The sequence below is a fragment of the Dermacentor silvarum genome, chromosome 7 (genome assembly GCF_013339745.2).
Source record: "Dermacentor silvarum isolate Dsil-2018 chromosome 7, BIME_Dsil_1.4, whole genome shotgun sequence".
Lineage (NCBI taxonomy): Eukaryota > Metazoa > Arthropoda > Arachnida > Ixodida > Ixodidae > Dermacentor > Dermacentor silvarum.
In genome coordinates this window covers 165,158,794-165,182,214 of record NC_051160.1, presented here as the reverse complement: position 1 = coordinate 165,182,214, position 23,421 = coordinate 165,158,794, and the positions used below count along the sequence as shown (strand labels likewise).

The following is a 23,421-nucleotide window of genomic DNA, read 5'->3' as shown; positions in this document are numbered from 1 at the left end:
TGGTTCTCGGAGGCCGCGCACGCGGTTGCCTAATTGAATCAGAATCAGAAACAGTTTTTATTTTCCTCAAGGAAAAATGGACCCCAGACAAAAAGCTGCTCATTGAGCAGCTTGACGAGGCCTGGGGCCCTACAGGCAGCGGCAACAGTGGCAAATCAGCAGTGTTTGTCGTACACCCGTACGAGAAAAAGCAATGTGAGAAAAGCAATAAAGCAATAAAAGCAAACAGTAATATGAGAACAAAAGCAACACAATAAAAAAGAGAGCAAAAAAAAGAAAGAAACCGTTCGCACCAAGCTGCGAAAAAAAAAACATGGTATATATGTGTAGGTATTTACACATGTGTAAAGAAAAGTTTACATATGTATACAATAATACAAACTATATTGTACACTGGCATGTTATATTCACACGTACACGCGCAAACAGCCGTAGAAGTGGCGCGCATATGCCTATATATACGCACATATAATTATATATACACCTACATACACAGATATACACACGCACATGGCATATATACACACCATTCAAGTGCACACATGTATGCCTTCAAGTTAGATATGTTATGAAGAATGAAGGGCTACAAAAGCGGAGAGCAAGAAAAAAAAAAGTAAACCAGACAATGCCAAAGTGGAAAAGTGAAATTAGACATTAGAAATTGCCAGGGGAAGGACCAGGTGGTGTGCGCGGACGGACGGCGGGATGGGAGAGTAGGTAATAAAGTGAATGTTTGAGGCGGACGTGTCGGCCTGTCGTCGTTCGTAACAACACAACATTTTGGATTGCTTTCTATAGCTCAGAAAGCAAGAAAAATAAGATATTGAAAAGGTGTTGCTTATTTCACGTGACACTGCCTGAAGCAAGAGTCCACACCAAGTGGCACAGCACAGTCCTGGCAAATGCACTACATCCACTTCTCTTCATGCTGCAGTGGCAGCACCTATTCCCAACCAAATAAGCTCGCGGAAAATTTTGAATATATATAATGCTTCTTCTGTTGCTAAGAAAATTCTTCTGAAGCCGCCACTCACGTGAAACAATCAAACAGGCAGCATCGCTGAGATCGTCTTAAAGTGTGGAAAACACTAGATAGATTTTGCAGCATTAAAAGACATCACTGCATTTAATTTTGCTTAGTTTTAGTAAGGTGACAACGGGTGTTCCCTGTGATCAAAATAATGCTTTCGACGGCCTGCTTTCATGCATATAACAGCTGGAAAGTGCACTTCCACCTGCTGAAAGGGCTAGAAAATGTTGTGCTCGACTAACTATAGTTGCCCTTAATTTTTCAAAGCAGGCAATGTGCACTTTTGTTGCATATTATGTTCAATCTCATCTTTTGTTTTTAAAAATGGCATGTGCACATCTCTTTTGCACTTCTAGGATGGTCAGGTGCTTGAATTGTCACAAGTGAACGACATAAGGGCTGGCGGAATACCAAAGGTATGTTTCTGCATTTTCATTCAGCACCTTTCTTTCATACATGCATATTGTTTTCTGATCCACCTCCACAATAAATTTGTTAACACAGCAGATGCCATTACGTCAAGCCTACTCGCTATGTTTATGTTGAAAAGCTAAAATAACAAAATGTATGGAAAAGTTTGAGAGGTTGGAAATACCTGAAAGAATGCTGTGAATCTTCTCGTTATTCATCTTTACAATTTTCTTCCACAATCTTGCCACTCCAGGCTTACTGCATGAAGCAAAGCATGCTGTCAAACTGTTCCAAATGCTTTGTTTTCCATCTCTCTTGATTAACCAACCAAAATGGGCCTTCGCGATGATTCTGTATGTGTACAGTGTTTCACACAAACTTTTAAAATGTGACTGAGGAGGCCAGTGTGCAAGTGCTTGCTTTAGTTTCCGTCAAGCCAATCATTTTTTTGTGCAAGGAACTCAGGTTGATGGCAGAAGAGGTGTGCCTCCCACTCTATACCACTTCATGAACATGTTGTATGTAAAACTCCTTTCTTCCATCCATTCTTACATGGGGTGCACAGGTTACTGCATTGATGATTGTTTAAGAGAGCAGGCATGTTTGCTGGAGTCGTTTTCAGGCAGTGATCTTTCACACATTTCAAATGTTAGGGTTGCTGATCTGTCGTAGATGTGCAATCACAGGAGATCCTTAAAGGGCAACTGCAACAAAATTTTGATCCGCATAAAATGGCTAGATTGAATAGTGTATGTATAGATCAACCTCCACGCAAAAGTAGACGTTTTTAATACCAAAATTGAAAAAGCGCCATCATTACCACTCACCGGAAGTGATTTATGCTCGGAGCTGGCTCAGAATTGGTACAAAGCTGTGAATAGTATTTGTAGGCAAGCAGCAAGATTACTAACACTTGCATAAGAAGTAATGTCTGAAAATTTTTTGGTGGTGGACAATTTTTTTAATACTGCGAAAGTCACTGGGCATGGTGCTATAAGATGCTGCAAACTCTAGCTTGTTTGGTCTTGCCTTGATTGAGCACATGCGCTGTGTCGTTACTTGCATTGACAGCGTGAGGCATTTCAGCTTCTTGCAGCAGAATGCTGGCGGCACGGCTTACCCTAGATGTGTGTGCAGGATGTAAGACTACTGGCAGAGCTGAGCAGCAAAAACCGGTACGGCCTAGACGAGGTTTCGCTGACCATCTGCTCAGGCACGGACATGGTCAACATCAACTACACACATGTTGTCTGCCCAGACCCTGAAACAGCCAAGGTATGCATGGTGCCTGTGTTTTATAACTAGTTCTACTCTTTACATACTACTTTTTATTTATGGAGGTTTTAGACCTTTTACAGTTATGCCATGTCGTATCAGTTTCACATTAAGCAGTGTCACAGTATGTATTCAGACGACTTGCTATCATAATTTATCTCATATAAAAATAGATCATAACATCAATGACTTAGGCGCTTGCTGTCTGGCATACATTGCTTTTGCTCTACTAAAATCTCTTAATCACCAGTAATCACCAGATGATTATCTGTGCCTGCAGACAGTAGTGAAGACTTCAGCGTGAATCCACTCTATGCATTGCGCACGTTAAACCGCTCCTAGGCAGAATAAGTGAAGGCTAAATGCAGGTACACTTTGCAGTCAGATTGTCAGGACTGCTTCCTTTGTGCCACTGGACTACGAGTTGTTACTTGTCTCCCTTATTAAGTCCTTTGAGAATTATTGTTCTCCATGGGCAGTACAGTAGAATCTCGGTGTTACAATTATGGCTCATACAAATTTCAGGGTGATAGGAATTTTATGTTGGCCCCGGCCAAGTTCTATTAAAGTACAACTCGCTATAATTCGGATATAGAGAACTGCTTTTCATTCCTTGGCGTTCGGTACGAAAAGACACGGCCACCGAAGATGCTCCACCGACTCCATGGTGAGGTCGTGGCCTCGGCAGTGCGGCGCGGACAGCAGTGCCGGCTGTCATCAGTCCGGCTAAACGGCTACGCAGCATTTTGCGGGTTGTCAGCTTCATCTGCTAGCTGCGCCTTCACTTTGCGAGTACACATGGTGCAGGCAGCGCAGACGTAGGTCACGGGATGTGCTGGGACTGGTTGGAACAAGCTACCCCAGCCATGTTTTTTTTTTTCTTCTTCTACTTCTTTTATTCTGTGTCTTCACGTCCGTATGCTGTGCCTTGTGATAGCTGTGCTGTTTCAGCTTGTGCCCTCAAGCAAACAATGATGTCTCACAAGCGGAAAGCGCTCTCCTTTAAAGAGAAGTTGAACATTTTACGAAAGATGGATGAGGATCCAAAAAGAAAGCGCACGAACTTGGCTAAAAAGCTGAAACTCACGCTGTCGACATTGTGCACGATTGTTGAACAATGTGATCAAATAATGAAGAAAGCGCTCCGCCTCAGCGTCGACGCAAAGGAGGCGAACACAGCCCATCACGTTAAGCTGGAGGAAGCTCTATTAGAAGCCGCTGCGGCCGGCGTGAACATCGACGGTAATGGTCTCTGGGAAAAAGTCGACGAGACTGCGCTTTCTTTGGGCATTGATGGATTTCAGGCTTCCAGCAGCTGGCTCCACCACTTCAAAGCAGTGCATGGCCTACAAAGTCATTAGCAGCAAAGCAAGAGAAAGCTGACGAGTCATTTGTGAGCGATTGGATTGCGACTGTGTTGCCGTAACTCATTGCGGGATATAATCCCCGAGACGTGTTTAATGCAGATGAAGCAGGTGTGTTTTTTAACCTTCAGCCTGAGAAGAGCCTCTGCTTTAATAGTTAAGTTTGTCAGGGTGGGCAGAAATGCAAGGAGAGGATCACTGTTCTGCTCTATTGCAACGCCGACGGAACAGAGAAACTTAAGCTCACTATAGTGGGCAAGTTTTAAGCGGGAGAATCGCCTGCTCTTAATTTATCCGTGGAATCAAGATGCAGGTGCACAAGCATTGTCGCGTTTGTGGTCTTTCAAGCTGCTAAACTGTAAGATGCAATTTGTTTGCTCTTTCATAGTTCAAGACAGTGTCCAAGCGTAATTTTGCAATAAGGAACTTGTAACAAAATCAAACACTAAACACTATACCAGCAGAAAAAGATAGATGAGCGAAGAGAGGGTTAGCGTGTGTCCTGTCGTACTCGCTTCAATTGTCCATGTCCTTTTCACTAATACAATGTTTAGTCTATGAGAGAACCAACTTGTCCAGCTTCTCACTCTCACAAAATAAAGAAACATTCATATCGTTTCATCTTCTGTCAAGTTGTAAGGGACTTGTTGCATCTAGCAAACCTCTCATTTAGCAAAGCCCTCCAAAATTTTGGAGGGCTTTGTATCTATCAATATTTCCAAATATGTGTGCAATGCACAGCAGCTGTTGTGGCACAGGTATTCATTTGTACCATTCATACTGAGGCACCAAAATTTGGGGGCATGCTAGGCTCTTTCATGTTTCGTGACATTCCGTCTTTTCCTCATAGCTCTCGTGCCTCCTGACGTCTGGCATCCCTGCATGACACACGTTATAGTGAGAGTCAGTGTAGTTATGCTGGAGTGAGTGTTTCAATAATAGTGCCACCTGACAGTGTGAATAGCTCGAGTGGTAGAGGAAGTTGCTTCCAGTTTTTGGGCTGCAGGATGTTGGCATGCAGAGACCGACCATGCTTTGTTTGTGCACCTCGCGGGATTGTCCTGAAAAATGCTTCCCAATTGGCTTCAGCGCACAGCAATAAAATTGGAGAACACGATCACCCTGACGTGGTTCCGTTCACAGGACAGAACCCGTAAACGAAGCTTCAGTGTTTGACATGGACAAGCATTCACTTGGTATCCTTGCATGGCAAGTCTAACTTCCTCCATTCCACAGCATGTTTCGTCAAGGAACTGTTCCTTGTGCTGTCAGTGTAAATTGAGACACGAAAAAGTTGAAAACGACTCGAATGCTTTGTTTCCAGTTTCACCTGCATTTGTAGCTGTGGCTGAAATGACGAAACGTGCATTTATAATTTTCCTTACTTAGAAACCAGCTACTGAGCGATTGCACGGCACACTTCTACATAATTATGCAGAACAGTAGTTCTGATAAGCTATTGTCAGTTTGCATTTCAATTTATGCTGACTCTTCATCTATCGAATTTAGAGAAGAAGCAATAAATGCCCCTTTTGTATCTTGGTGCTGCTGCGTGCTGTGTTTGTTACTGAGAGCTCTTGAGACCCTACAGATTGCATACAAAGTCTTCAAAGTAGTAGTAGTAGTAGTTTTGTTGTAATAGAAGGGTTAAGGAGGTCAGAAATGAAGGACTTGGGCATTGTAACTGTCACGCTGCTCAGTGGACACCTGAACTGTTCCGTAGCTGTGAAAAAGATGCAGGTGAACAGAAAAGATAGGGGAGAAGAAAGTTATAATAGACGTACAGAATATAAGAGAAATCTAAACTATAAAAAATGTACTGGTCAACTGGTTGTACTCTTTTTAGACTCCTGAATTTTTCTCGAAATGCCTTCTCTGCAGGTGTGGCAAGCTGGCCTACGCAGCATCACCAACAACATCAAAGCCAACAACGTGTGTCCTGCCACCTGCCTTGAAAAACAGTTGAGTCAGATTTTTTGCATGTTATGGGCTGCATGCCATTGCTGTTAAGCACCCGCAAGACTTGTAATACAGTTCGCACTGAAAATATATGGGTCGTGGAGTTCAAGAAAGAGAATATTTTTTGAGTCTGTGCGCACAGCCTGTATTTAAGATTTGTTGTACTGTTGTACTGGCTGCAAGATAAACCTGGGCTGGACTTAGTGGAACTTATACGTTGCAGTATATTGAAATTGACTGTACATTTTTGTTAAGCAGGTAATTGATTGTTCTGTGCCAAGGAAGCAGCATTTCATACAATCAGTCCTACACTGACAGAATGTAAAGGAGCTCAGAATTTTCTATAATGTCACAGTATATTTACACAAATGTTGTAAATTACTTCACAGTAGTACTAGTTCAATAACGCCAAGTAAATAAAATCTTACAGAATATCAGAATTTAACGGATGATAAGATGCTGCTGGTACAAGATGAAATACAAACTTTTGTAAATATCTAATAACTTTCTGTCACCATAACAAATGGGGGATTATTGTTTATGGCACCATAAAGTTATTGGGGAGCTCAAGTGACTATGCAGGGAAGTGACTTTATCCAATGTGAAGTGCATTTGCGGAGTCTACATACATCTGTTGCTTTGATAAATCCACCTCTGGATGTTTAGCATTTGTCTGCATGATGCCATGTATGAGTGTGGCAGACATCAGATTGATGCATGAACAAAAGACTCAACTTCCTCCATGTGATGCCTAATGCCATTATATCATTTGATATGTTGCGGCACACCGTACAATATAATTACTTCATAGTAGTACTAGTCTTGTGGGTCTTGTGGGTGGGCACTTACTGGTATTGATTACACTACAAATTTGATACACATACATTAACTCATGTACTAAAGGCTGTATACTCAGACTGGTTGGTGAATAGCAACTAGAAACAATAGCACTGAAACAGGATGGCAGCTAGAACAACTGGAGGATAAATGCCCTGTTGCTCTTACTGTCATCTTGTCAGCAGCATCCTGTTGGAAGCATGATGGCCCAGCAGTTCTGCTGTCATCCCATTTCAGGTTCATTTTCCATTTGCTACTTGTACACATTTACATGCAATCTTATTGTTCAATATAGGTGATATGTTAAACATCCACTTTCAGTGAAATCTAGTTATACTGTACTACTGTTTGCCATGCTTCTTAATTCTCCATAAGTAAGATGTACTTAGCTCAAGTGTACTGACTGTTCATTTTGCTGATGGTTCTATGTATAATACATGTTTGCATCCCACCTTCAGTGCATAAAATACAGCAATGATTGATTTGTGAACTGTGGGTATGGCACACGGCCTGCCTTTTATTGTTTTCTTCTCGGTTGAGAACTTTGCTCAGCTGTTCTGTGCATTTAAAAAAAAAAGCACACCAGCAGATGAAGGACAGCCAGAAGAAGCTTGTGTCCATCCTCCTTCTGCTTGTGCGCTGTTGTTTTTTTACCATGGATTACAAACTAGCCCGGTCAAATGCCTTGTTCTGTGCAGTTGGATCAAGCTGGGATTCCTGGTGGACCCAGATGGAAAATTACCAGTCCGAAGGTGGGTGTTGTGGTTGAGCTCTCACATGTCTTGTGTGCATGCTTCTTTCCAAGACCGATCAGGCTTGCACGTGTACCTGTGTTACTTGGGCAGGTACATGAACTAGTGCGAGGGCTTAGTCATCGAGATAAAGGTCGTAGCATTAAACCATGTAGTCAATGCAGTTGTATGCACCAGAGATAATGTAAACTGGTATCGAATCGGGACAAGGATATATGAAGATGGGGGGGTGGGCTACCCTTTAACCCTGTTCCCATTCTAGAATCTTTACCTTACCTTTGTGCCTATAGACTTTTCACAAACCGACGTTTCAGTAGCGCCATTGCCCAACATGGGTCATGTCAGAACATGCTGTGCCACCATTTTGGACTGTGAGCCTTGTGAGAGCAGGCTGGCCGCACTTCGGTTGTGGGATCTTCGCCGAGCATTATTTCGATTGTTTTCTTCCGCTTCGCTTGTCTTGTGCTGCTTGACTTGTTACATGTTTCACGTGCTCGCGTGAGTGCTCAGTGTGAAGTGCAATGGCAATAGAAAGCCCAGTCAGTGGATGTGGCGTTTCGTCATCGAAAGCGGCGGCAGCCGCGACTGCTTCGTCGAGACTTGGCGTGCTAATCAGTGGTATTAATCATTGTTATTGCTGGGCTCGTGTGACAGTAGTCATCGATTAAATCTGATCACCATTACATTTCGTGGTTGAAGGTTACCTCATTTAGCGAAAGCAGGCACTTGCGTAGCTGTTGGGCAATGCTTAGAAGCAGGCACCGGCGGCCCGCCGACGCGTGTCAGTGGTTGGTAGATATGTGGTGGTTACTCTATACGCTTCCGACGTAACTCAGCAGCTCAGTCATGCAAAATTTATTGAATATGGTGCAACGCAGGGTGCTTATAACCAAATGTCAAAGCAGAAGCGTGGCACTCAAGCAGCGTGGTACCTGCAGCGAACTGACAAGTGACATTGAATACACGCCAGCATAAACGATACAGCCCAGGTGCTAGATTTCGAAATTACCTTTATGAACAGGGCCGCGCAAGGCGCATGTGAACGCAGAGACAATGTTTTGGCGGACACGAGCTGCATACGTCTTCCATAGGACACGATTTTGCAGATCGTTGCGAAGTGTATTTACCGACTAGTTCTCTTGCAGAATGCTTCAATTTGTCTCATACCAGTGTCACACGACCACTTTTGATCGCGATCGAGCCCGTCGGAATGTTAGATCACGATTAGCTCCCTTCCCCAGGTCAAGCAAAGAAGCCAATCGCGACCGAGAAATTCAATCCAGATCGAGCTCAATCATGATCAAAAGTGCGCCGTTTGACTGCCGTATGACCGCCGTGCACTGGAATACAGTAGTGTTTGAAAGAATAACAAATGTAGCCTCTGCCGCTACATATGCGAAAATATTGCATTTAAGAGCTGACAATTCTCGGAACCTATTAGGAAATGTGCCGAAAAGGGTTTACCAAAATGCGTTATTTAACTGATGTGTGCATTTGTTCATATTAGACTGAAATGCAAAGTCCTCAAGTGATGCAGGAAACCGGTGAACACATTGGCAGTGGTCTCGCGGAGTGCTGTGTTGTGGACACACTATACTCCCCAAAATCGTTGTTTTCCGCTAATTGTTTGTGCATCCATAAAGTGAACAGGCCTGGCCTGTAGACTTTTGATGAGTATATGCAATTATTTACATGCGTAAGTCATTCGTGACAAAAATAAACAGAAACATCGAACGAAAGCTACCACTCCGAAACGCAAGTGCAAGGCAAGCTCACAGTCCAGACCAAACAGGTAACACTGACACATACGCTCGACGCCAGACCGTCGGAAGCACCCTCGTGAAAACATCTATTCATCATGAGGGTTAAGCCAGTTGGTTGCAGTAAGAAAAAGTGGAGGGGTAATGAACTTATTGTTTCGGAGGGCGTTCTGTTAATATTGACTGTTGCCTGCTTTGGTCTTACGCGGGACTGGCAGTATTGAAAATAAATAAACAATAAAAAGAAAACTACAGCAAACCTTTGTTAATTCAAAGTCAGCCGGACTGCAAAAAATATTCAAATTAAGCAGATTTTCAAATTACCAGAAAAGTAGAAAGAGCCTCCCAAAAATAAAGCGAAACTGCATGACACAGCCATGTAACGTTTATTTTCTGTTTAGCAGAACTCTGAAAGTAATCATTGATGCGGGTTTGCTTGGCATAGTACAGTGGAACAACATTGATAGGTTCCTCGCAGTTGCATTTTCTCGGCTACTACATCACATATTCACGCTCCCGACCTTATGCCCATTGACTCCTATGTATTATGTTCTCATTTGATACGCCCCATTTTGTAATGTTCCCTCATCTTGCGTTGCATTCCCTCATCTTACAGTGGTCACTTAAATTTATCAGTGCAGAGGCAAATTTGGTTGGGAATCATACGCAGACAACACAGCAGCAGTGGAGAAATTTATCTCAAGTGCAGTCAGCGATGAATTTTTCGGACATGCCTGATAATTCGAACACCTTCACAGCACCGCCAAATACCCCATAGAGCCAGTGCATAAGGACGCCTGAAATGTTGTACGTTAAAACCCTTCGCCATCCTGATTTTTTTGCTGTAACTACAGGTCTTAAATGGCATTAATTGAAGCCACCACCAATGCATTTTTGATTATCTTGCCGCCTCGAACCAGCGCTCTTGCACATCGATCTGCTGACAGCTGTAGTAGTTTCTTGTGCTGTCGTTAGGCCCAGCTGCTTTGTTTCGCCGTAATACAGCGGCGTTACGCGATAAAGCATATGCAAGTATTGCGGTGAAGCATATCAAGAGTGCAAAGGGGCCACTGTCATGGGAACAGGACATAAAATTTGTTCCTTAATTATACACGCGCCCTGTCCCTGTACTGTCAAAGTATGAATGCCGAGACGCCTGAAGTGTTTCATAGTGATGGTTTCCGGAAGCGAGCTTCGCCGCTATACAATTTTGTTACGTAGCCAAGCAAATGCAATGTATTGCGGTGAAGCGTACTAAGAGTGCAAAGGGGCCGGGAGCTGTGTTGAGACATGAAACATGTTCCTTAATTACACACGTGCGGACCAACCGTCTCCTGTCACAGTATGAGCACCGAGACGCCTAATAATTGTACTGACAGCTCTTCAAAACTATTTTGGACATGGCTGTGGCAATTTGAGCCCTTGAGGGCAGTTAAAGCCATGCATTAGTTGTTTTTTTTTTTTTAATGTTTCAACAGTCCCCAGGAAGTTTGAAAAATCGGCCATTGACTGTAAACCGAGATGGAACTATCAAGGTTTTACTGAGTGCACTTTGAACCGTAGTTGTCCTTGAAGTGTACTAGAGACAACAGTTCCAGCGTCCACTGTGGCAGAAGTAGTGTACTAAGTCACGTCATGAAATTATTCAATTGTTTCAGATTCATGTTGATCCTGCTTTCTAGCTGTTTCTTTTGCTTCACTGTGGCTGAGCTGCTGACGGGTGTTTGTGGGCAGTGCTATAGGCCCATGTTACAGTATGTTACAGTGGAGTTGTGAGATGTTTCACATTCTTCATTTTTTGTGATTCACTGATTAGAGTGCGCAATGTTTTATAGCCATTATTTATGTGGGAGATTACAAGGTTTTTCAAAGATGCAAAGCATTCTTCAATAGGCGTTTATGGCTCACTCTGAGATTTTTTCCACGCCCTGCTTGTGGGGCTGCAGGATAGCGCAGACATTTGCATCAGGCAAGACTGAGAAGCTCGTGTACCAATGCATTGGCGACGTCGGACTCCCTAGTGGCAAGGTATGCCTGACATTTTTTGTCTTTGGAAGAAAACTGTAGCCATTTGATCTCAGACACAGTGCTGCACATGATCAGGGGCGTTTCTTCTGGATGGCCACTTAAGGGATGCTTTCACAAGATTTCACATCACTATACAACATTTCATGCTTAACAAACAATGCTGCAGAAGCTATGGAAGTCAATGCAGTCAAAGAACTCTCATTCCACGTGTTCTGCAGGGCAGTTCTTTTTAAACATGAAATGCTTTTAGCTCCTCATGTCGGCGACCTTCAAGTGACCTTGAGCCAAAAGCCAGAGCCGTTATCCGGGCACTCAAAACGAGAACATCTGGGCATCGTTGCGAGAGCAAAGCGAGATCTCCCGGGCAACCAGTCAAAAGTTAAGAAAATGCGGTCTCTGGCCCTCAACTCTTTATACAGGACCACATTATACACACGCTAGTTGCTTCCCAAACAAGTTACAAAAAATGTTGCTTCCAATTTCTTCCTAATGTTTGTTCACAATATCACTCAAGCTGTAACTTCTAGTACGCTGAAGTTTTATTTTTCATTTCCAATAGCGACGTTCTAAAGGCCGATAGAGGGCACCGTACAATTGATTGTCATCTTTTGGCTCTGAGATAGGGTTCCCTGTGCTCTTTTGAATGCCAACGGTCCGTAAGTCTTGAGCGGTCTGTGACAAGAAGAAAAAGCAGTGACAGATGCTGAGAACGCTGCACTGTTGGAAGAAGAAAAACGGTTGAAGGCAGCACCATAGGCAGCAAAAGATGCCATATGGTAGCCATTTCATGTTTACATCTACTCTCGATTGCGGGAGAGCTAGTGCTTTTTTATTTTAATCTGCAATGCTTAATATGAAATAACTTATTCATATTACAACTATAACTTATAGATGTAACAGAATGTCAATGACATATTATTTATGCACCTTTGTGCTTCTACTCTGCCATGTACGTTTTGGTCAGAAGCACGAGTGGTGCAGTGTAGCCATTGATCATAGAAGCATGCATCTCCACTCTTTCGGTGGTAAGTACAGTGTATTTTCATTAATTATATCCTGGCAGGATTGAAGAAATTGATAGAATTATCTGGCGGGTCGAATTAAACGAGAGGCAAAAAATATGCCAGAACACATTGCTGATTCATTTAGCAGTATTTGCCCGATTCTAACTCGCCCCCGAATCAAATGCACACCCGCTTTCTATGCGTACAATGCAGAAAACTAGTGTAAGAGCAAAGTAGAAATGAAACACACACCTTATTTTTTAGCAGGAAAGATGTCTGTATTGCACAATGGCTGCTGGTTTCCTAAAGTCAGTTTCGCTGCTCAGTTATTAAAACTAGCTTCACTGCAATACAGTCGTGTTGTGTAGTAAAGCATACAAATGCCACACACTCTAGGTTGAGGGGCATAGCGGCGACATGTATTAAGACAGCACCGAAGAAGTTATGCAAACATGGGATTGAGCAAAGTTTTTAAAATCAGACTGCATGGTTAATGGAAGCAGGTTTTCCCCATTCTGTCATCACTTCGGTATCGGTATGTTGAACCATCTTGCTGAACGAAAAACAGATCAGTTTCATACCTGTACACAAACAAAAAGGCAAGAGACCAATGCACGTGGTGCTGTGTGTGCTCAAGTTATTGCACAACTTAAAGAATGTATCCAACCTACATAATGTGAATTTGCTTTTCAGTGCCCCTTAGGAGCTATCTACATTGTGCAGTCGAATGAAAGAGCATAATAGGCCCCAGTGCACCACTAATCATAAAACTAGGTTCACAGATTGCATGCGCAGCGTGATATAGCAAATACCGCTAAGCTGTTGAAAAGTATATATATTGTCACTACTACGTGACAATATATATATACACACAATATATATACATACACATATATATATGTATATACATTGTGTATATATATATATATATATACACATAAAATATTTATAGGGCAAACGGGACAGTGTTTTAATGATTGAGCATGTCAGCACTGCAGTAACGTGAAAAATGGTTACGGAAGCCATTCAGTGGGCCATTGCAATAAGTATGCATGCACTCCCATGTTAGAGCAGAAAAAGTTCCTACGGAAAGGAAAAACTAAGAAGGGGAGAGAAATTACATAGAGGCATTTTATATTAGAAAGATTGGAGATAGCTATGTAAGCGTGCCTTCTCTAGCGTTGTGAGAAAAAAGAAATAGCCTTTTTGCATGATGGACTATGATTGTGTTATGTACATGTCTTTGTGTACGCATGCCTATTTTGCTAGCGTTCTTCAAATAAAAATAATGTTGTGCCGTAATTTTTTTATAGGTTCGTACAACGAAGCGTAAAAATAAGAGATAATATGTGCTTCTCTTGTCGATGCGAGGTGGCCTTATGTCACAGATGGTTCCAGACTTGTTCCATTACTTGGGCTTAAGGTGGTCTTCGTAGAAAAGCTGCAACCTCATTAAAACACTGTTTTGGGCTAGTTCGTTTATTTCAAAAGTATAGGCTGAGCAGCACACAAAGAGGCACCGACAGAGAAGGGACATTTCACTTGTCCCGTCTTTGTCCGTTTTTTTTTTTTTGTGCACTGCTCGGCCTGTACATCTGAAGCCGCAACTCTGTATTGGTTTATTAGGGTCAGCCAACATTTTTTACATATTAGTGAGGGCTAGACTAAGTGCCACCTTTGGTGACTTACTTGTACTCAACGGTTGCAGAATGACGTCATCGAACCGAAGGAGTTCACCCTCGAGAAGTTTCAAGAGTTGTACCAAAGGGTCTGTCCCCGCAACGACATTGAGGAGCTTTTCAATTCCATGTGAGTTTGAAATTTCTCTGGGACAAAAAATCTTGCAGGAATGGTGAAATTCGCGTCCCCAAAGAAATGGGCACAGAAAAATTTGTCTTCATTGAATTGCTCACTTTGTGAAGTCGAGATTTTTATACAGTAAAAGCTACTGCACAGGTTCCAAGAACACTCCTGATGTAGCATCTTGACAGGAAGCATTTACTAACAGAATCCCCCAAGAAGCTGGGCAGATAATTACACTATCAAAAGCAATGGTGCATGTTGTAGTGGGTGGTTTGAGAGCATTGTTTTCTCATAGACCACACCTGCAGCTAGCAACCACCATCACATCAAAGGACGCTGCACTATGGCATAGCACGCCTATGTGCATAGCACACCACCATCACATGCACCAACATGTATCGTCCTCATCATGGCCTGCCAAAAGTAGGCTGGCTGTTTAGTATCAAAGCGAAGATCACCATACTGTAGTTCATGATAGTAATGATGACACAATGTTGTGACACCACAGCAAAACTTATTCCTTTTCTCATCGCTAGGTGCTCGTAAGCTCACTTCTGGTTGGTTATTGCAAATCAGTTCTGCGGAAGCCCGCAATGGGGAGTAGGCTGGAAGACAAGTTTTTTTTTCTTTCATGGTTCTTCCTGCTTCCACTAAACTGATTTATCATATTCAGTGTCCCTGTGCTTCAAGTTGTCAATTAATTCACCTTCGCTCTGCAATCTGCTAGCTTCCTGGTTAGCTCAGATGGCAGAGTGACTGGCTCGGAAAGGCATTGGTACCGGATTCAGTCACTGGACCAGGACGAATTTTTATTCCACTGCAAAGCTTAATTTTCTGAGAGACCCGTGTGGGTTTCCTTTGTAGCTTTGGCTACTGTGAAGTGGATGACAAATTGACCTTTCACACTTCTGGTTGGTGCTTTCCTGTTCCAACTGGCCACTGGCATGTTTGTTAGCATTTTCATGTGACTGCAAGCACAGATGGGGCTTGCCCAGGGTGGCTTCCATGACAGATGGTGAAGCAGTGCATTCTGTCATCTGCTTATTGATCACTGTTTATCAAATTGTAGCGCTTGCACGTTAAAGGATGCATGCAAATGATGGAATCACTGTCAGGTGATCTGCTCTTCTATTGCTTGTAACGAGGGATCCAGCTGCATGCATGTGATGTTTCTAAACTTCATTCAGTCCTGACTATTGAACAAAATTACTTCACTAAGTTGAAGTAAATGCATGGTGTTGAATGAGACTAAGAATGGGAAATTGAGAAAAGTTAATTATATCGCAAATTTAACTAAATCGAGATGTGTTATATTGGAAGTTTGACAGTACCATAATATCCCAATAAATGCCCCACCTGCGAAAGAAAACCTGCCCTTGTTTACAGCATGATTTGTTATTTTTTCCAATAACACCCATAGAAAGCCCATAGGTGTTAGCCCATGGGCTTCACCGATCAGTTAGCTACTGCTACAGAAAAGGAACAATGCTGACTGGGAAGAACAGTCATTCATCCCCCTTTTCTGCAGTGGTGACCTTTGCAGAAGCTAGGTGCCACAGGAGATAAGCGAACAATGCAGAACAATCCCCAAACTTGAAAAAAATTATGTAGTTTTAGGTGCCAAAACCACGATCTGATTACGAGGCATGGCGTAGTGGGGGACTCTTGAATAATTTGGACCACCTGGAGTTCTTTAACGTGCACCTAAATCTAGGTACATGGGTGTTTTTGCATTTCGCCCCCATTGAAACGCGGCTGCCGTGGCCAGGATTTAATCCCACAACCTCGTGCTTGGCAGCCCAACACCATAGCCTCTAAGCAACCACGGCAGGTGCCCCCAAACTTGACATTTTGTTTGGTAGTGATAGTGACTGTTCTTTTGAAGGGTTTTGAGGAAGACTGAACAAGGGCATATAAAAAAACCTTCACAACCTTTGGCTACAATGTTTTTTTTCCCCAACTTTTCTTGATTGTATACCGAAAGTTAGCCCACTCCCTGTTTTCACCCAATTTTCTCTAGATTTTAGGTGGGCTATCCCTTGGGATATGACGGTATATGTTTTGTTGTGTGTGTGGCTTTTATGTTGCAGTGTTTGCCTGTCAGTTCTTCCAGCATGTGCACATAGTGGCTTTTTTTCCTTCATTATCATGCATAAATTCACCCTTGTTCCCTGCTCAAGCAATGATGCAGTTACTCGCAACTTGAACTTGTTCTATGAGTGGATGCTTTGACACATAGTAGATTGGGCACTGAACGCTATGTGTACACACACACATGTACATACAAAAGACAGGAATCAAGCACTTTGCTATTTATTCCCACACGTTTCCATTTGTCCTTTGTGTCTTTCTGTACAGTTTCGTGCCCAATCTATATGGTATGTACAGTTTTGTTTGTGAAATTTTATTACAGTCGAATCCCCCTAAAATGAACGCCGCTACACCGAAATTTCTGTCACAACAAAAATTTTCCGATTCCCCGTCAGCTGGCCATAGAAAGTAATACAAAAAAAGTCTCTTCATAACGAGGGCGTTTTATTTGGTATTTCTGCTTAAACGAACTTTTTGAGAACGAAATTGGGACTGAATTGAAATTTGAACTGCCGAGTAGTCAAATTAGAAGGCCCTTCAAAGCTGTGACGATTGTATGTCCGCTTGAACGCCGCTTGAACGAGGTTTTCACAAACAAAATCAAATTTAAAGTACCGATTTAAGCCACTGCAATCCACAGCCACGCGTGGTCATCACGTGCCTGCGCGGGACTGCAGGGGATCACCACAATCGCTGCTGTTTTCTGTGTCCGGTCGAAATTGCTACGCCAACGAAGAAGCATAAATTTCTCTCTCTCAAGGAGAAGGCACATGATCGCCGAGGCAGAAAGTGGAAGGAAAACATTTCGCAGTTTCCCCCGCAAGGCGAAACATCAATTGCGATAGCAGATTAGTAGACAGCTATACGAACTAAGGATAGTAGTTTTATCGGCCGTATAAACTTGTAAACATTCGCTTACTAACTAAATTACCAAGGACGGTGTCACACGCGCACAGGTAAACATGAACACATCTCGCTCGATGACCGTGGAAACTCGGTGTTGACCGAGCGAGCGAATTGACCTTCGTGCTGTCTCTCGCTTCAACGCCAACTAAACGTCGAAAGCACAGTGCACACGACTCTACCGGCACTAGTTGAGCTTCGCCCACATGGCAGATCGCTTTAAAGATGAGGCCCACGTGGGCGCGCACTTTGTGCCCATCGCAGATTGCTTTTAAGATACGGCGGCCGCACCGCAGCCACTGTTGTCAACATGATGCCAACGTCTCGTCGTCTGGGGAAAATGGCAACCTGCTCGACACATTGACTCCGGCGATTGCTTTGAAAGTAATGGATCCTTTTGACGTCATTTTAAAAGTTATCACGGCCCACGACAATGACATTGCAATGGCTCTTTTAACAGACTGTGAGACTCGCGCAACTCCTTTGCTTGCCATGAAGTGTAAGAAATCCCCGATGACCAACTTCTGGAAATAAAACTTCTGGTAAGCACAAGCTTGCCGACGTTGTCATAAATATACAATGAAATTGTGATAATTAAAACCTCTTCATTGCGACGGTGCATGTGCCGCAAAATGAGTGTTTCGCGATGGGCCGGGCACGCGCGTTGAGTTAGGTGCCGTTTGGCGTATGTATATACATACTAATTTTGCGTCAACGAAGTTCTGCAACAACGAAAGTTTTCGCGTGTCCTGTGAATTTTGTTCTTGCGGAACTCGACTGTATACTGCTTTGTGATATCCAATGTCTGGCAGGCTGTGAAGTGTCTTTTGCACAACGAATACAAATCTGGCTTGTGTGTTGTTTTAGCATTTCTTTCTGATGCCTTGTAATAGCAGTTTGTGACTTCTTCAGCTCACCGGTGTTGAAATGTATGCTCCTTTCATCTGCAAAACAAGCACCTGTAGTGCACATTAGCTCAGACTTTGAAATATCGCATGCTCTTTATGCCATCAGCAGTTGTGCAGAAAGAAAGGTTCTTTAAAGGGACACTAAAGAGAAGATTGGTTGCACCGGTATTATAGTAATTTACCCTTACCGAGAAGATTAATCTTACCACGAGAAAATGCTTGGTAAGCAAGAAAAGACCGGTGGTGACACTGCGCTGAAGTTCCCGGACCAGCTTGCTGTGATGTCATTTATATTGGCCGTGTTAATTCTTTATTCGTAAAAATAAAAATGGACTACATTGTGTTCTAAAGGAGCCAAAGTCTAAACAGGGCAAGTTTCGGGAATTTTAAATGTGCCAACATGGCTCAAATACAGAAAAATATATATATATTTTGAAATCTGTGATGTAACACTGATGTCAGGGTAGCCAGCCAGCCTACACTGGCTAACCACCGGCCTATCTCTCTCTTTCTCTGTCCCTCAAAAATGTAACTTTGACTTTATCTTGTAATAATTAACCTATTACCAAAAAATTAAGTACAATAGAGTTTTCAAGGAATACTTTATCAGTCGTAAACGGACTTAGTGTTTCTTTTTGGTGTCCTTTTAATAACATTGTGACTATTATTTCCTAGTGAAATTGCTGTGTCATATTTGGGGTCTTCAAGACAACTAATTGTTGTAGGGAAACAAGTAAAGCGCACACACACCCAAGCAACTTTCCTGTCGCTGTATATGTATTGACTTCTTTATCTCCTTTTACATTTGCAGAACGGAAGGCAAGACAGATTACATCAGCCTGAAGCAGTTGATCACATTTCTCAATGAAGTAAGTCATGTTGCTCTGTACATAATTTGGATAGTGTTATATCTATATGTCTTTTCTGCATTTGCCTAACTGTAAAGATATTCAGAAAAGGGCTTGATACTAGTCGGCTAAATTACCTGTAATTTCCGAGTGTTCAGCATAAACTTTTCAAATTGCAATCTAGAATTTGTAAACTGAATCTGCCTTGTTTACCTGCATGCAGATGTTCCTGAATTTAATGCTTTCAACATGGCAGATACCACTGTGATGGCTTTGTGATAGTTTCACCCTTCATGTAATGCCTTACTTATGGCCCTTCACTAATAGGTGTGCGAATACCAAATACTAGTAGATTTTGAATCGTATATCACATCAAATGAAGAAAAAAAAAGCCGTATGTCAAATCGAATACATGCTGTGCTTGTTACAATGAACTGATAATCCAGCAAAAAGGCCCGTTACATCCAAAGTCCGTTCTATCCAAAATTAGCGTCGTGGTATGCTGTTAAATGGTGAAACTTTTGCATATACCACAGTTTAACCGATAAGTGAACGCAAAAATGATAAAAACACCTAAATTAATATAACTCATTATCGATAAATGGGTTTGCACGGTAATCATACAACCATGCTACACAGCATCTTCATGTCCGCTGTTTTCCGGACGCTGGTTGCGGACAAATGGTGGTATCCTTGTACTAGAGCATAGATACATCCACAGAGCGACAGAGAGTCTGCTGGCCAGCGCTACTGTGCCGTCACCACCGACAAAAACAAGGGCTACAGTTTGTTCTTCACAGAAAACATTCGCCGGTAATATAAAGCAACTTCTTAATTTTATCTTTCGCAACAAGCACTGACCACTCTCAAATGTGTAGCATGAACAAGAGCCACGATACAAGGCAAGTTCAACTTGGAGCCTGCGTCTGGTCCCCACTGCACTGCATGCACGACGGCTTGGCTGCATCACGTGCCTCGCAGTCTGGGCGCCGTGATTAGTAGCATATCTTAGTTTCTGTGTCAATCGATGTGATAAGAAATGGAGTCATAATGCAAAAAGGTAAGGCGTACAGACACGGACACAAGAGAACAGAAGTGGACAACAAGAATGTGGCGTTCGTGTTGTCCACTTCTCTTGTGTCCGTGTCTGCATGCCTTACCTTTTTGCATTATGACTCCTTACCAACTAGCTCAGCTTTCTGTCGTTCTGAGAAATTGAGTGTTTGCAAAATGCTGCATTTTGCGCATGGTGGTGGTGGTCCGCTTGCATGGTTGACACGAAAACTCTCCGCCAGTAGGGCATTGCGTGACACAACGTTGCAGGAAGCTTGTTGCTAGTGCATTCGTGACTTAAGAAAAAATGCATTTTCGCAAATTCTGCAATCGACACAAAATAGTTGCTTGTAGCACACTGCCGCATGATTGCACCATCGTAGCAAAGTATGTTGCATTTACACCATATAGACAAAATTTACCCTAAATGTTGTCTTTTGTAGCCAATAGTTCATTATAGCCAGGTCCGTTAAAAGCGGAATTGGTTGCATTGTTAATATAGGGACACCTATGTAAGTGAGAGAAATAGTCTGTTAATCCAAAAGTATGTTGTATGGAGTTGTATTGTAACAGGGGTGGACTATATCGAATATAAAAAAAAAATTTCTACGAAATGTAATGGTTACAAATTTTGGGCAAGAAAATGTGGTGCTGCACATGCTTGGGAGTCTCCTAGCATTGCATAACAAGAATGTAGCAAGCTGCCAGTAACCTACAGGTACATAGAAAGTCAAGATGTACAGTGTGCACAACTCTGTTGCCATCCTGTGCACTCGCTTTCATTTGCGATGTAGTTTGTCAGCTTTCTGAATATTGCATGGCTGTTGCGAATAGATCTGCATCGATTCAGCGCCAAACCGTAACTTTAGCCGCCGACGTACGATGAGGCAGTGCCGGTTAGGCCTAATGGCCTAAGTATTGTGGCCATGACGAAAATTAGCCACTGGCCGATGTTGTAATGGGCGGCAAGCCTCCATGGAATGTTTGCCGCTAATATGTATGTTCGTACGGGTGGCTCATCAGTGATTGGTCTCGAGATCACGCATGCAGGTTACATAGACGGCTGTTGAAGCGGTGCGAAGATCGTTGCCCCGTATCCAACAGGATCTGTGTGCCTATCAGAGGCTAATCGGTCCGATCTTCGCACATGCTTTTGCACTTTACGAATTACGCGCTGCTCTTGTTGTTGTTCGCTCTGTCCGCATCGTGTTATCATTTTGAAGGGTTCTGTCGACCCAGACGAACCTTGTACCGACAGAGGTGGGCCCGACCAACGCGGCAAAGGGGAACAAAGTGGGAGCAAAAATTAGTATTGTTCGTTGTTCCCATTTGGGCAAAAGTTAGGGCCGCCCTCGATAACAGTATGCCTATCACGAACGACCTAATTTCTTGGTAACATATTTAGAGCAGATGTGAAACTGACTGCAGTCCCTCCATAACCGTAGAATGAAGCTGGACCTAGCCCATGGCATTGTTCCACCTTTCGCACTTGCATTTTATGGCCTCCATGGTCTGACCATGCACTGTCTGTGCCGATTCAGATAGTACAGCACCCTTGTCCTTGACTTGATTGACGTGACTCCAGAATTTGACAGGCAAATTCTGCACAATTTGTCAATGCACCACCACTTGCTGTTATGGAAGTGCAAACGGTGTCGTGTAAGCTATTTGTTTACAGACAGCATGATGATGCACATTTGACTGGTAATTGAACATAATGTGTTTTTTTTTTTCGTCTTGTTCTCAGTTAAAGTAGTATAGGTGGCATAATGGTGAGCTACAAATTTAGCTAATCCCCGCACACACGTCTTTCATGGAAGAACATTAGCACTCAGTTGAAAGCTGGCCATATCTCGTGCTTCTTATTTATGTCTTCAGTGTTTGGCTGAATCAGCAGCTGTGCACACATCAAATCAAAGGGTGAAGTTTGTTTAGTTATCCACTTTTGTAGACATTCTCAGTGTCTGAGATGCCAGAAGTGCAGGCAGTGCAGCCTGCAACGCTCTGGTATGCCTTTGTCCATGCAGAAGCAACGCGACCCACGACTAAACGAGATCCTGCACCCATTCTACGACGAGCGGCGGGCACGGGAGATTGTCACGGCCCACGAGGCCAACCCCGACAATGTGCGGGAGGGTCGGCTCAGCCAGGGGGGCCTGGTGCGCTACCTCATGTCGGACGAGAATGCGCCCGTCTTTCTCGACCGGCTCGACATGTACATGGAGATGGACCAGCCACTGTCTCACTACTACATCAACTCCTCACACAACACTTACCTCACGGGGAGGCAGTTTGGAGGCAAGTCCTCCGTGGAGATGTACCGGCAGGTGCTCCTAGCAGGATGCAGGTTCGTGCTTCTGATGTTGTGACATTTGCTTATCTTGGGAGAGCAGTCAGGAGAGAGGTACAGAAGGATGTAGAAAAAAAAATTTAGAAATAAAACTAATGAATGAGTTCTGTGACTTCCGTGCACGAATAGTATGCCTCATTGCAAATGTTGAATGTAAATTGAAGCAGCGCAATGGTACAAAGACAAGAAAGCGACTACAATAGGACTGGCGCTGACTGCCAAATTTACTTTGTTGGAAGAAGCACCAGCCATTTATAGTCTGATGAAAAAACTAAGATTGAAATGCATGCACACAAGTAGCACTGCAGGTACAGGTGTTTATCCAGAATAAATGTCTCTTGGTTTGATAGGCTAAATGATGCTGCACTGACATACTTATCTTTTGCTTTTGCAATGCAGTATGCCTTTGCAATTTCTTTTTCTCATTTAGTTTTTTCAGATTTCAGGAACCTGGTACTGCTAAACAGTGGAATGCGTGCACATTTGTTACAATGAATGGCTGAATGGCTGCCATAGCTATATTTTTGCATTGTATTTGTGCTGTCTTGCTCTGCCATCAAAACATTGCCTGGTATGTCCACTGTATATATATATCTTTTCACAGCTAATTATTAGTGGAACAATGCTATTAACTATTAACTATTAGTGGAACAATGCGTGCATTTATGATTTTTGTTACATTGCATAGTTTTGAAAGTTTGCAAGGAGCGAAGGAACACTAAACTATCTTGATGTCGGCTGGCGACTTTGTATATATTGTGAGAAAGCCTGTGAACACACGGTATGGCATGCAATGGTCCTTTCTCCTTTTCATGCTTCTGCAAAAAATAAAAAAAGCGCACAAACAAATAAGTAAGTCAGCTGACGGTTAGGTGACTGCCGTAGCACAGGATGGGGGCTCGATGAGAGGGGGCAGGTTTTGCCTAGGCTGGCCTCTGTGGGAAAGGACAGGGCCCAGACTGACAGCAGGAACCTGCCCAGGTACCGCAATGCACCTTCGCAGTACTTTGAGGGAAGGCATGTCAGTGCATTGGCAGTGGGTCCC

The 23,421-nt window shown here is 43.0% G+C and overlaps 1 protein-coding gene across 1 annotated transcript in view; it reads left to right on the top strand.

Moving 5' to 3' along the window:
* The window catches only part of LOC119458664 (1-phosphatidylinositol 4,5-bisphosphate phosphodiesterase-like), a 134,629-nt gene that overhangs the window by 27,799 nt on the left and 83,409 nt on the right, over positions 1 to 23,421 (top strand). The window contains exons 5-12 of the mRNA XM_049671340.1: positions 1,387 to 1,446; positions 2,579 to 2,716; positions 5,962 to 6,041; positions 7,575 to 7,628; positions 11,335 to 11,416; positions 14,129 to 14,229; positions 18,937 to 18,994; positions 22,054 to 22,373. Of these exons, the coding sequence (XP_049527297.1) occupies positions 1,387 to 1,446; positions 2,579 to 2,716; positions 5,962 to 6,041; positions 7,575 to 7,628; positions 11,335 to 11,416; positions 14,129 to 14,229; positions 18,937 to 18,994; positions 22,054 to 22,373 (893 nt within the window). The remainder of the gene's footprint in view (positions 1 to 1,386; positions 1,447 to 2,578; positions 2,717 to 5,961; positions 6,042 to 7,574; positions 7,629 to 11,334; positions 11,417 to 14,128; positions 14,230 to 18,936; positions 18,995 to 22,053; positions 22,374 to 23,421) is intronic.